Source organism: Mobula birostris, chromosome 3, assembly GCF_030028105.1.
Source record: "Mobula birostris isolate sMobBir1 chromosome 3, sMobBir1.hap1, whole genome shotgun sequence".
Classification (NCBI taxonomy): Eukaryota; Metazoa; Chordata; class Chondrichthyes; order Myliobatiformes; family Myliobatidae; genus Mobula; species Mobula birostris.
This window is the reverse complement of record NC_092372.1, coordinates 158125111-158138421: the sequence shown is the minus strand read 5'-3', so window position 1 is coordinate 158138421 and position 13311 is coordinate 158125111. Positions and strand designations below refer to the sequence as shown.

At 39.7% G+C, this 13311-nt stretch overlaps 1 protein-coding gene across 9 annotated transcripts in view; it reads right to left on the bottom strand.

The window, feature by feature from the left end:
- Positions 1 to 13311, bottom strand: part of LOC140195372 (polycystin-1-like protein 1) — a 241758-nt gene that overhangs the window by 156484 nt on the left and 71963 nt on the right. For all 9 annotated transcript variants that reach the window (XR_011885446.1, XR_011885445.1, XM_072253568.1 and 6 more), the window contains exons 9-13: positions 11999 to 12252; positions 8587 to 8669; positions 7655 to 7810; positions 5602 to 5719; positions 2395 to 2951 (exon numbers count right to left, since the gene is read on the bottom strand). Coding sequence is in view for 7 of the 9 variants with exons in the window: in XM_072253568.1 (XP_072109669.1) it covers positions 2395 to 2951; positions 5602 to 5719; positions 7655 to 7810; positions 8587 to 8669; positions 11999 to 12252 (1168 nt within the window). In the remaining 2 variants the exon portion in view is untranslated. The remainder of the gene's footprint in view (positions 1 to 2394; positions 2952 to 5601; positions 5720 to 7654; positions 7811 to 8586; positions 8670 to 11998; positions 12253 to 13311) is intronic.

Sequence of the window (13311 nt, the reverse complement as noted above, 5' to 3'; positions counted from 1 at the left end):
AGAAAAGTCACTGTTGCAAACAGTGCAGCAAGCAACACTGTCATTACTTTGACCTCTATTAGGCAGGGGTACACTTTACGGTAGTTTAGGGTGACGTACGTTTTATATATATTTTTGGAACACTCTGCCATGGCGCGCGCTCTCTCCCTCTCTCTCTCGTGGTCACTCACGCGCTCTCAAGCGCTCTCGCTTGCGCATTCTCGCTTGCTTTCTCTCGCACTCGCGCTCTCTCACTCCTTTGCTTGCTCTTGCTCTCTCTCGTGCGCTCTCTCGCTCGCTTGATTGCTCTCGCGCTCTCTCTCGCTTGCTTGATTGCTCTCGCGCTCTCTCTCGCTCGCTTGCTTGCTCTCGCTCTTTCTTGCGCATGCACGCTCTCTCTTGCTTTCTCTCGCTCGCTCTCAAAAAAATTGATTTCCGTGATAGTGTATATAATTTGCGGGCATCAGGGAGCCACTATTTATATGTGGGAGACTCCCGGAACTTCCAGGAGAGGTGGGATGTCTGGATACTGTAAATCTTGAGCAACACACACAAAGTACCAGAGCAACTCAGGAAATCAGTCAGCATCTATGGAGGGGATAAACAGTCAATGCTTCAGGCCGAGACCCTTCAATGGGGCCGAATACTGAAGATGCCTCAGAAGTATTAAGTATTTTCCTTGACTTGAAAGGGTAAGCAACACTAAAATAGTCTTCTTCTTCTGAGGTAACCCCTCAGTTTTGAGGGTTTTAGGTGGCCGATGAGCCCAATGAGGGAATCACAGACTCATTCCCAGATAGGATAAAAGCTGCCTGGTGGTAAAGCTGATGTGTAATGTATTCCTTCTGCTGCTTTTACAGGGCTTCTTTGTGTCGCCAATGCATAGCCTCAAGATTATCAATGAAGTTGCAAATGTCCCTTTTTTACTTTAAAGGTTCACAAGTTGTTTTATTATCATCACATGTGAAAGCTTTTTTTTCGTACTGTTCATACAGATCAGATCATTACACAGTGCACTGAGACAGAATAAGATAAAATAGTAACAACGCAGAATAAAGTGTAACAGCTACAGATGAAGTTCAGCACAGGTAAACAATAAGGTGCAATATCATAACGAGGTAGATTATGAGGTTGAGTCCAATTTATCATTCTGGGGAACTAAGTAACAGCCTTAAAATAGTGGGGTAGAAGCTTTCTTTGAGCCTGGTGGCACATGCTTTCTGTTCTTTGTATCTTCTGCCCAATAGAAGAGGGCTGAAGTGAGAATGTCCGGGTGGGTGGGCATCCTTGTTTACGCTGGCCGCTTTACTGAGTCTGTGATAATGTATAGACAGAGTACATGGAGGGGAGACTGTTTTCCATGATGGGCTAAGCTGTGTCCACAACTTTCTGCAGTTTCTTGCAGTCACATCCAGAGCAGTTACCGCACTGAGCCATTATGCATTCAGATAGGATGTTTTCTATTGTGTGTTGATAAAAATTTGTAACGGTGAATGGGGGCATGCAAAATTTCTTTAGCTCCCTGAGGAAGCAGAGGTGTTGGTGATCTTTCTTTTTTGGCTGGGACATTTATGTGGCTTGACCAGGACAGGCCATTGGTGAACTTCAGTCCTAGGAACTTAAATGTCTCAACCTCAACACTGTTGATGTAGGCAGGAACATACGTATTGCCCGTCTGTTTGAAGTCAATGACCACCTATTTAGTTTTGCTGAGACTGGAGGAAAAGTTGTTGTCGTGACACCACGTCACTAAAGTCTGTCTCCTTCTTGCACTCCAAATTCATCATTATTTGAGATACAGCCCACTGTGGTGCTATCATCTGCCATGTTATAGATGGAGATAGAGCAGACTCTGGCCACACATTCATGAGCGTACATGGAGTAGAGCAAGGAGGAACAGAAACAGATAAGCTGTTAACTAACACACAGCCATTGTACTTCAATTCTCTCTCAAACAATGGAACTTATGAACTACCTGTAAAGCATGGCCTAACTCATGACAATCAATGTAGATTCAGGAGGAAAAAATTCTTTTTGAATATCTCCCCCCTCTTCTGTGAGGAAGTGGCATTGAAATCATCAAAGCTTGCTGTATGGGAAACTTTGCTGCCACTCATCATAAATCTGCATCGTCTTGTTTCCAGTCCTCTGCACCTTCTAGTGGGAATTAGGTGAGTGATATTGAGGCTTAAGTATATTTACAAAAGCCTCATTAGTTTAGCATTTTGATGAAGATTTAATGCTTCAAACTTTTGGCATATAATAAAGAATGGTTGATCAGTAAACCAACAGATAATCACTGACTACAGTTGATTTTACAGATTATTATCACCCAAAATAATCAAGTGTAAATACAGTGTAGTTCAAATATAAACGCAGACACTTCATTATATATATCAGTATACTGTAACTTACCCTTGAGTAAGAATGAAGGGATGGGAGTGAGGTACAGAAATGATCCACTGAAAGATAACTTCCGTTCCTGTCTGGACTGATGCTGTTGCATTTATATAGTCTTTAAACTTGATCACACTTGGTGAATTCAGAATCAACTGAAGACCAGTAATGGGCTCCTCAACAACAGCAATGGCTGCTGATGCAATTTTACTAATGTTATTAGATACTGTAGCATTCAGAAGGTATTGACCAACAGCACTGTACGTATGTTGAAAAACAAAGATCAAGCAATAAAATGCAGTTTCCAAGCAGCTGGTTTGGAAATTAAGTTGTTTTGATTCAAAAAGTTGATTTGTTCCATCGCCATAATCTACTGAAATGATGTAGTCTTGTTTGGGCTTTACTTTCAGCACAATGTTACTGGCCTTGTGCAGAGCTACACGAGCCACGGTAACAGCAATGCTCAGGACCGGATACTGAGCCACTGTCGTCATGTGGGCTCTAGCACGACTCACTTCATTATGTGCCACAACCTCCACAGTTATTAAACCAGTTGAGTTGATTGTCATAATTAACTGAAAGGAGAGAGTTAAGATGCTGGTTAAAGTCTTAAATCTTAGGTTTGTGGGCTTCCCATGAAAAAAAAACTTTAAAATGTTTACTGAAAAGAGATATAGATCAAAAATACTGTGCAATTCCAAATAATGAACTTAGAATTTTTTTCGGTTTTAAAGATGAAGCAGCGATGTATGTAAGTTAAACTCTTCAAGTTTTAAAGGAAACACAGGAAATACAAGTAGGAGAAGGCATCTGCTCCACCATTTAACACCGTCAGAAATGACCATCCATGTTAGTGCTCTGTTCCTGCCTTCTTTCATATCCCTTGATCCCTTTTAAAACATTACCTCCTTTTTTGTTGCCTCCACAGCCCTCTGTGTTAGACAATTCCATAGGTTCAGCATCCCCGGATGAGAAATTTCTCATCCTAAATTAGATTCTGAATTATATTAAGCAACTCCTAAAGCTGTGAACTCTAATGTTAGACGCTGAAGCCACCACAAACATCCTCTTTGTATTGAGTCAGTCGAGTCCTGTTGGAATCTTATCGACTTCTGAGAACTCCTTTCATCCTTTTATATTCTACAGAATATAGTCCTAAACAACTCACTCTCTCTTCATTGGTGTCTGCTATCCTGAATCAATCGAGTAATCCTTTATAACACTCCCTTCAATAACATTCTCCTTCAGACAAGGAAGCCTAAACTGCATACAAAACTCCAGCTGGGATCTCACCAAGGCTGTACAGCTGCAGCAAGTCATTCTTGCTCCTGCAATCAGATGCTCCAAAAATGAAATCCAATATTTCCTTTGACTTCCTAATTGCTTGCTGTACCTGAATCGTTGCTTTCAGTGTCTTGTTCACAAGGACATCCAGGTCACATTGCCACTTCCCTTCTCCCAATTTATCGCAATTCAGATAATGATTTGTCTTTCTGTTTATTGATCTGAGGGGGATTATCTCACTGCCAGGTATCAGCCCAGTCTCCCAAGTGTTTGAATCACATTGGAGCCTCTTTATATCCCCCTTCAAGTCCCTGTTTGCCACACATTTATTCTTACTTTCTTAGTTTGACCATTAACCAGTTTTCAATCCATGACAGTACATTGCTCCCAATCAAAAGTGCTTTAATTTTGCAATCTAACTCCTATGCAGGACTTTCTCAAAAGCCATTGGTTGTTTCATCTGTACTGGTAGTTACAACCTGAAATAAGCTCCATTAGATTTGTTATGCATGATCCGCCTTTCAGAAACCTGAACAATCCTGTTACAAACGTTCTGTTATTGTATCTTGAATGTGTCTGTTTGCAACTTAACTAAGCAATTTTTAAATCCGCCCACTGATTGATTAACTTGGAGGTTGATCTGCATTTCACAACGTTATGGAGATCTGGCATTTGACCTTAAATGTTACTGCAGAGTTGGCCTATATTATAGTTACACTGATTAAAATGAAATCCAATCTTTTGACAATTGCATGGTGAGCTGAAGTCAAAAATGACCATATTTAATATTGTGAATGTTCAACAAAAACAGCTTCATTCAATCAGATAAAGAAAGAAATTTAAACATATTCCAGTATAATAGTCACTTCTTACATTATGCTTACAAAGTGTTTATCAGAAAATGCTAATGTAACAAATGGATACTATTTAAACCCAGAAAATATTTTTCTCTCAGGTAACAAATTAAAATTTCAACTTTCTTTTGCGTCACATATGTCTCAGCAAACTGATTTAGTGAACTTTGGCATTAATGTTAATAGATTCTTCTTTCATTATTGATATAAACACTTGTCCTTCTCCTCACCTGCCTGTAGGTGCCCCTCCTCCTTCCCTTTAATCCATGGTCCCTTCTCCTCTCCTATCAGATTCCTTCTTCTGCCCCTTTACCTTTTCCACCTATCACCTTCCAGATGCTCACTTCATTCCCCCTCACCCACCCCTCCATCTTCCGCCTCACCCGGATTTACCTATCACTGGCTAGCTTCTACCCCCTCCCCACCCGCCAACCTTCTCATTCTGCCTTTATACACCTTCCTCTCCAGACTTAATGAAGGGTCTCAGTCTGAAACATTGAATGTTTATTCCACTCCGTAGATGCTGCCTGACCTGCTGAATTTGTCCAGCATTTTCTGTGTTCCTCTATTAATTATATATGGTCTTTATAATTCAGACATTGTTGACATCTGATCTAGAACCACTAGCAGTGTTTAATTTATTCATTAACGCTCTGTGGAGATGAACAGGTCACGCTGGAGACAGGCAAGTTGCTAAATTTGAACAATGCATGAATTAACTCAGGGTGGCATTTGTGACAGCAGTCATAAGCACTCTGCTAGTTGCTTCATCGGTAACTGCTAAACTCCACTGAATGCTTCACTTTGATTCAGGAACTATGGCATAATTCCTACATTTAATCAAACCTGAACCCCAACCCAGCTGAAGTAGATTCCAGCACCATGCCTGATCTAAGGTAGACGGATGCCGTCAGTCCAGTGGCATCGCAAACCTCAGTGAAAACAGTAGCCTTGTCCGAATAATATATGCCCAAGCGATGATATCAAGAATTCAGTGAACTGAAAAATGAATCTTGTTACACATTGATTACTCAAAGTATCATGCCAGCATATCACTAGTACAGTCTGCACTTGTTTTGTATCATACCTGGCTAGGGCCGATGACAGTATGATTTATTTTGCCATCTGAATACAGCCACTGAAAGATATAGTTTGATCCATTTGAAAGTTTTGCAGTCCATTTTGCAACGGAAGGTTGAAGTGGGCTATTGGGGAGGAATAAAGCAGATTTAACATTACAGATCTCAAAAATCAAAGCAAGCAAGAAATGTCTGTTTAAACTCAAATAAAAATATCTTTTATCCCCTCTTCAGCAAGCAGCTGGCACATGTTTTACACCACTTCTTGCAGTATGAAATGTCAATAAATTGGATGCTAAAATAGTATGGTTGGGTTGAATTTATGATAGCTTCAAAGGTAAAAGTTCTAACAATCTAATGGCAGTGTACATATATAAATAAGTAAAATTGGTCCAATCCTATGGAATGGATCTACTGCTAGTTTTTATGAATTATTGATTGAATGAGTGCAGCAACACCAGCACTGATTGCCCAATTGAAGGGGCTGATGAGTTCCTTGCTTGAATTGGTATAGTTCTTCTGGAGACGCCACACCTGGAGTATTGGTGGATACGAAGTTTGAAATTTAGACCATAGGACCATAAGACATAGGAGCAGAATTAGGCCATTTGGCCCATCAAGTCTGCTCCACCATTCAATCATAGCTGATCCTTTTTTCTCTCCTTCTCAGCCCCACTCCCCAGCCTTCTTCCTGTAGCCCTTGATGCCATGTTGAATCAAGAACCTATCAAGCTCTGCCTTAAACACACCCAACGACCTGGCCTCCACAACAGGATCAGTCACATAAAACTATGCCTGTAAAAGCAGGTCCTGCACTGTGTATTCTTTTTCCTGATCCCACAATGACATTCCATCTTCCACCTGGAGTGTAAAGGAAAATGCTTTACTTGCCTGATTATTACCATGTACTTCTGTGGCTCATATACTACTAGTCATCTTGAAGTCCACAGCTGATTGTTATTTAGATAAGGTGTAGCCCACACCCCAGCATCTTATATTCTATCTGGGTAGCCTCCAACCTGATGGTATGAATATTGATATCTCCTTCGGACAAATTTGCTTCCCTTCCTCTTTTCCCCACTCTAATTTTTACCTGCTCTTAGCTGTCTATTACCTCCCCCGGGACCCGTCCTCCTTCCCTCTCTCCTATAGTCCCACTCTCCTCTCCTATCAGATTCCTTCTTCTCCAGCCCTTGACCTTTCCTGCCCACCTAGCTTCACCTATCACCTTCCAGCTGGCCTCCTTCCCCTCCCCCCACCTTCGTATTCTGACATCTTCCCGCTTCGTTCTCAATCCTGCAGAAGGGTCTCAGCCCGAAACATCAACTGTTTATTCATTTCCATAGATGCTACTTGACCTGCTGAGCTCCTCCAGCATTTTGTATGCATTGCTTTCTACTTTTAGCATCTGTAGATTGTCTCATGTTTACATTATTTAGATTTAGAGGCGTGAACCTCTTTGTTTTCTGTCCTCTACCCGATCTTCCCAGCAACATCCCATGTAAGCAAAGGAGATGCAACAATTGTCCATTAACTTCTCCCTGTACCACATCACAGGTCCAAGATATTGATCTCTACCACACTGAGGTTTACACACAATTCTTCAATCAAGGAAACACAAATACATTACTTTATGAGCAGATGTATTCTACACACATATACAACCTAGTGGTTCCTCTCTTCCATTCTGCCTTGAGTTTGAGGAATTGAGGAATAGCAGAATCTGACCTCTTCATCAGTGGTTTCCCCCATGAGCTCAGAGTCAGATCTGATAACACTGATGACTTCAGCCATTGGCAGCTGATCTGTTTCCATAGCAGGAGCATCTTTTCCTAATATAGCCAACATTTAGTACTTCATACATTTGAGATAATCTGGTACACCACTACAATAAACTCTGCAGATTTTAGTTATTAGAAAATGGATATACATATAAGCCATATAAAACCCCAGAAAAGCACGTGCTCTGTTTTATAAATGCCTGTTTTATATTCCCCCTAGGAAGTAATTCTGACTTATTTGCAGTATTGTAGGTTATTCTACATGCTGTTCTGAGCTTACCTTGTAGATAGGCTCAGGGTTTTTGGACCAGTAAGATGAAGGCCTTCAATAACATCCTGAATTACAATGGTTGAAGACAGAGTAATAATATTCTTACTGAAGAAGACACTAATGCTGTATATTCCAGCATATGAATAAGTGTGATTGATGCTGAAACTATAAAATATTTCCATCATTAAACAGGAGAACAAGAAGTTAAAAATTACAGTACATCAACATATAACCTAATTCTGATTAATTACATCACGTTATTGAATAAATTCATTTTAACAATCGCTATCAAAAACAATCATTCCTTGAGCACACTGAATGTACAATTCTATGCAGTGCAATGGTAAGAAATAACAGTGTGCATCTAGGTTTACACTTACAATAGCTGAAAGCATTGTTTTTAAATTCACTTAAAGTACATATCAATCTATAGTGTAACCACATTGAGACTAGATGAGTGGGCACCATTGTTGTCTTGACTCATTGGGCCAAAGGGCCTGTATCTGATCTATGACTCTATGTCCAGTAATCAGTGATTTTTGGCTTCAGATTTGTAGACTCAAAAGCCATGGGATTTTGGTGTTTCAGGAAGATTTAATGTGCATCCAAATGCCTAGACCAATATCATTATAACTGAGAATCTTGAAAAACATAATTGCCATAAGTTTAGATTTTTAAAATTAAGCTTAGTTTATAATTAAACAATTGGTTGAAAAACAAGACACATTATCTGTTTTTAAAATAGAACCAGATGATGATATTCAATGAATAACGACCATGATAAAACATAAGTTATATTATACAGTTGTACCTGCAGCATATACTTCACTATTCTTGGATGTTTCTATACCCATATTTACTGCTTCCTTGAGTGTATTCTTGCTATTGCTCAATGTTTTTCTTCTGTTTCTTATTAAAATATGAAGAAGTTACTTCTGTACCTACTGCAATTGGAAACTGAAATATTTGTCGTGTTCCCATCACCAAACTGGATTACAACTTCCTCCATGTCCCAAGAAATGTTCTGTGAAAAGAGATTTTGAATTGTTTAATAGTAATATAGTGTACCATAAACAATTGAATCTGATGGAGGTACAAAGGAAAACAAAACTGATTTAAACAAAATTTATCTGAGGATTCAAAAGCCTGATCCAAATGAAAATATCTATCCATGCATCCATTATCAGGACAAGCAGGTGGACAAGAATAAGGAGGAGAAAGGGAGAAGTCATATTTTTATTTGAGATTCACCAATGAATATCATGCAACATTATTTTGGTTCATCAATTTTTAATACGTAACAGAGTCAAAACAAGTAATACCTTTTAAGGCACATAAGATGAGAAAAGTAAGTGAAATAACTGCACCTTGCAACATGAGGGACGAGAGCACATTTGAAAAGAAATCGTAAGAAGAGGAATGAAAGATACGAAGGTAAAGGGCCAAGTGAAGAAGGCAAAGGAAAGGAAGGAAAGCAGGGTTGAGGAATGTGAAGATCATGACAAGGTGGAGAAAAAGGAAAATGGAAGGATAGATGAAAGAACAGCACAGATGCTGGTCTACCCGCTGAGTTCCTCCAGCAGATTGTTTGCTCTAGATTCCTGCATCTGATATCTCTGGTTCCTAGGTAAAGAAAGAAACATGAGGTGTTTAAGGAAGAAAGTGGCAGGATGGGGCAGAAGTAGTTTTTGATCACAGCCAGCTTTGGTTTTACATATACTCAGTTCATATTATTGGGTTAGTTTTGAAGATCAATGGTCAATTTTTTTCTGGATCTTCCATTTCATTATCAGAAGATGCACTTGTTATAAACATCCATTACACACTAGCCCACAGTTATCTTGTCTATACTTCTTCCCACACCGCTTCATGTAAGGATTCCCAGTTTCTCCAAGTCTGTCTCATTTTTTCCCATTGATGAAACTAACATCACAGGTGCTGCCAAAATTTCTTCTTTCTTCCTGAACAATAGCTTTCCTTCTACCATAGTGGATACAACCCATAGATTTCTACATCTTTGCTTTCAAGTTGTCTCCGGGACAGAACAAGCAAAGAGTTGCCCTAGTCCCCACCTTCAACCCACTGACTTCTACATTCAACAAATTATCTTTTGTAAATTCCCACAGCTCCAATCAGTAAACTCATATTCCCCACTCCTCTCCTTTCAGCATTTCAAAGCTAACATTTTCTTTACTGGTTTGCTCTTCAATCCCTACCAACCACTCCCCATGTGATAATACTTCCCAATGCAAATGCAGGAGATGTAATCTGTTTCCTTTCAGAAATTCAAGCACTGAATCACTTGCTTTTCTTCTTTCAACTGTGTTTTTCTGCACTCAGTGTTCACAAAGCAGTCTCTTCCACATGGGAGAAATGCAATGTAGATTGGTATAGCACTTTGTAGGGCATCCATGTTCAGTCTGCAGAGGTGACCCTGATTTCCCCGTAGTCTGCCAATATAATTCCCCATTCCACTCCCATTTTGGCCTTTTCTGTATGTGGTTTCCTCTATTGTTACAATGAGTATTAAGTTGAGGAAAAATATTTCATCTGCTACCTAGCAGGTCACAGCCTGCAGGACTCAATATTGAATTCTGTGCCCTGGGTCCAAACACCTTCAATTGCATTCCCTAATTTAGTTTCTTGCACCACAAGGTCAGAACATTCTGGAACCCTCTACTCAACATCATTGTGTGAGTGCCTTCACCAGAAGGAATGTAGTACCTCGAGGTGGCTCAACACCATATTCTCAAATGCAATTAGGTATAGGCAATAAATATTGGCAATTTTTTTTTGTGTAACTTCAGGAGCTCCCTCACCTTACCTTCTCACCACTCATTCCTTCAAGGTGAAGCAGCAATTTACATTTATTCCTTCCAATTTAATAAATTAGATTCACAGGTCAGAAAATCTTTTCAAATTGATCTAGCGAAGTGACGCAGCCAATCACAAATGTGGGGATGGAATGGCAGAGCAGTAGGTTAAAAGATGAAACCAATAACCAGGGCTAGTAAATTGTTTCAAGGGCAGGTTGAAAGCAATGCAATAACTGATCATTCAAATAACAAATACTATAACTCACTAGCATGTCTTATATTTCCTGGCAACTGATCACAAGCAATTTAAGTTTATTTAAATTTTAGTGTAAGAAATGTCAATGAAAGGTAAAAGTAGTAATGCATTTAACATTGTGCTAAGACTTATCATTAATCTTAGTACTAAGAATGATATCTTCTTCAATGGAGTGCTATTAAATTTCCATCGAAAGTAGTTTCCTTAGCTAACAATGCTTTTCACATAATATTGTTTGAAGTGATTAGGTTTGTAAGCTCGCAAACACGAGGAAATCTGCAGATGCTGGAATCTCAAGCAACACACATAAAAGTTGCTGGTGAACGCAGCAGGCCAGGCAGCATCTCTAGGAAGAGGTACAGTCGACGTTTCGGGCCGAGACCCTTTGTCAGGACCACTTGCAAACACGAGGAAATCTGCAGATGTTGGAATTTCAAGCAACACACATAAAAGTTGCTGGTGAACACAGCAGGCCTCCCCCTTTCTTTCTCCCTAGGCCTCCCGTCCCATAATCCTCTCATATCCCTTTTGCCAATCACCTGTCCAGCTCTTGGCTCCATCCCTCCCCCTCCTGTCTTCTCCTATCATTTCGGATCTCCCCCTCCCCTCCCACTTTCAAATCTCTTACTAACTCTTCCTTCAGTTAGTCCTGACGAAGGGTCTCAGCCCGAAACGTTGACTTTACCTCTTCCTAGAGATGCTGCCTGGCCTGCTGCGTTCACCAGCAACTTTGATGTGTGTTGCTCGGTTTGTAAGCTGATGCAACAGCTGAAATTCCGTATTTGACTGAACGCAAATTATAAACTGAGTCCTCATGAAATATATCCGAAGTTGACAACCCAATGCACTGACAGCTTCAAATTTATAATATTTTTTGATTCTTAGAAAGTTTGCAACCTTCTCTTCTGCAGATCTTCTATAGTTTTTAAATATTGTCTTCATTAACAAGCTTTGTAAATTTAGATCCTTTGATCTGGTCTCTAACTAGTTTTCTCACTAGCTCCATTAATTTATAGGTACATTTGCTAATATTTCTCATCTAGAACAAGATAGGCTTGTACTGCTGAATATGCGGTATTTGAATAGGAAATGTTTAGAAGGTTAAAGGCCAAACTTGGGCAAAAGTGACCAGCTTTGATGGGTATCTCAGCCAGCATGGATGAGTTGAGCAGAAGGGTCTATTTCTATACTGTCTGACTCTGTAAGCTTTTTAAGCGTGGGAAAAACTAAATCCACCTTTTCCATGATGGTGCTATGGAAAACAATATTGTAAAATGTTACCTTGAATTCATAGGTCACGGTCTGTCCAGCTGCCATATTAGCCAAATGAATGAGCCGAGGACCATGAGACAAATGGGACACATTTAGGACAATCTCACTTGAAGTCTCTGATGCCAGATTGGAAACAAATAGATCAATCTTCTGAAGCCCAGCTTTTCTACACCTGTACATTATAACCGGACTTCCAGTTGTCACTGTCTCATTGTCAAACAGGGTCCATTTGTATATGTATGCTCTATTTCTCCACAGGTATTCTGATAACAGAAAATGATCTGTCACAGCATGCTCAAACACATTCAAAATGTATTTCATCAACTTAATAGTTAGCACAAAATTATCTTTCACTCAGTTTGCAATTCCTGCTGCAGAGACTTTGTGAGACAAAGGACTCACTTATAACTGGATGAAGTTTTCAGTAGGAAACCAAAAATTTAGAATCCATTTAATTAAACACAATAGAACCCCTTAATAAAAAACATTCATCTAATGCTGTCAATCACTTAATATGTGAAAAAAAGAAAAAAAATTGTACAAATAGTAAAAAAGTATACAAATGACATACAGAACAATAACCGCAGAGTCCCTGAAAGTGAGTCCATAGCCATGGAGACAGTTCAGCATTCTCGATCAAATCGCGCAAATAGTAAAAAAAAAGTAAATGAAACACATGGAACATGAAGTGGAGAGTCCTCGAATCCCCGAATCCCCGAGTCCCTGCGGAGCCCGTTCAGCGCTGAGGCGAGTGAAGCCTATTCAGCAGCCCAGTGGCTACAGGGCATCGACAGCTCCAGAATATGGCGGCACAGAAACCAAGACCCCTGCATGAACTTCAGCAACGAAGGCTAATGAAATGAAGGACTTATTGCGAGGGGTAAGGAGAATTAAAATGGAGAACTTTTGATTTAACTTTATCAGAATCCTAGTGAGGTAACAATTTGAACAACCCATGATGCAAAAATGACAAAGTGCTAGTAGCATCTTCTGAAGGGAAGCTGCAAGAAATACTGGGTAAAGTCATTGAAGAAAGTGCAAAGAGAGGATTGACCATCAACTGTAAGAATACCGAACGTATGGTTGTCACAAAGAAGAAAGAAATACAGAAATGCGCACTGAAACTGGGCAACGCAACAATTAAACAAACATGGAAGTTCAATTACTTAGGGAGTATAATAACATCTAACGGTAGGCCTAATGTTGAAGAAGGATTGGGATTGGTAAATACACATTTGAGCAATTGAACAAGATACAAAAGAATAGCATAATTTCTGAGGGTATGAACTCAGAGTGTTGCGATGTGACATTCATTCCACACT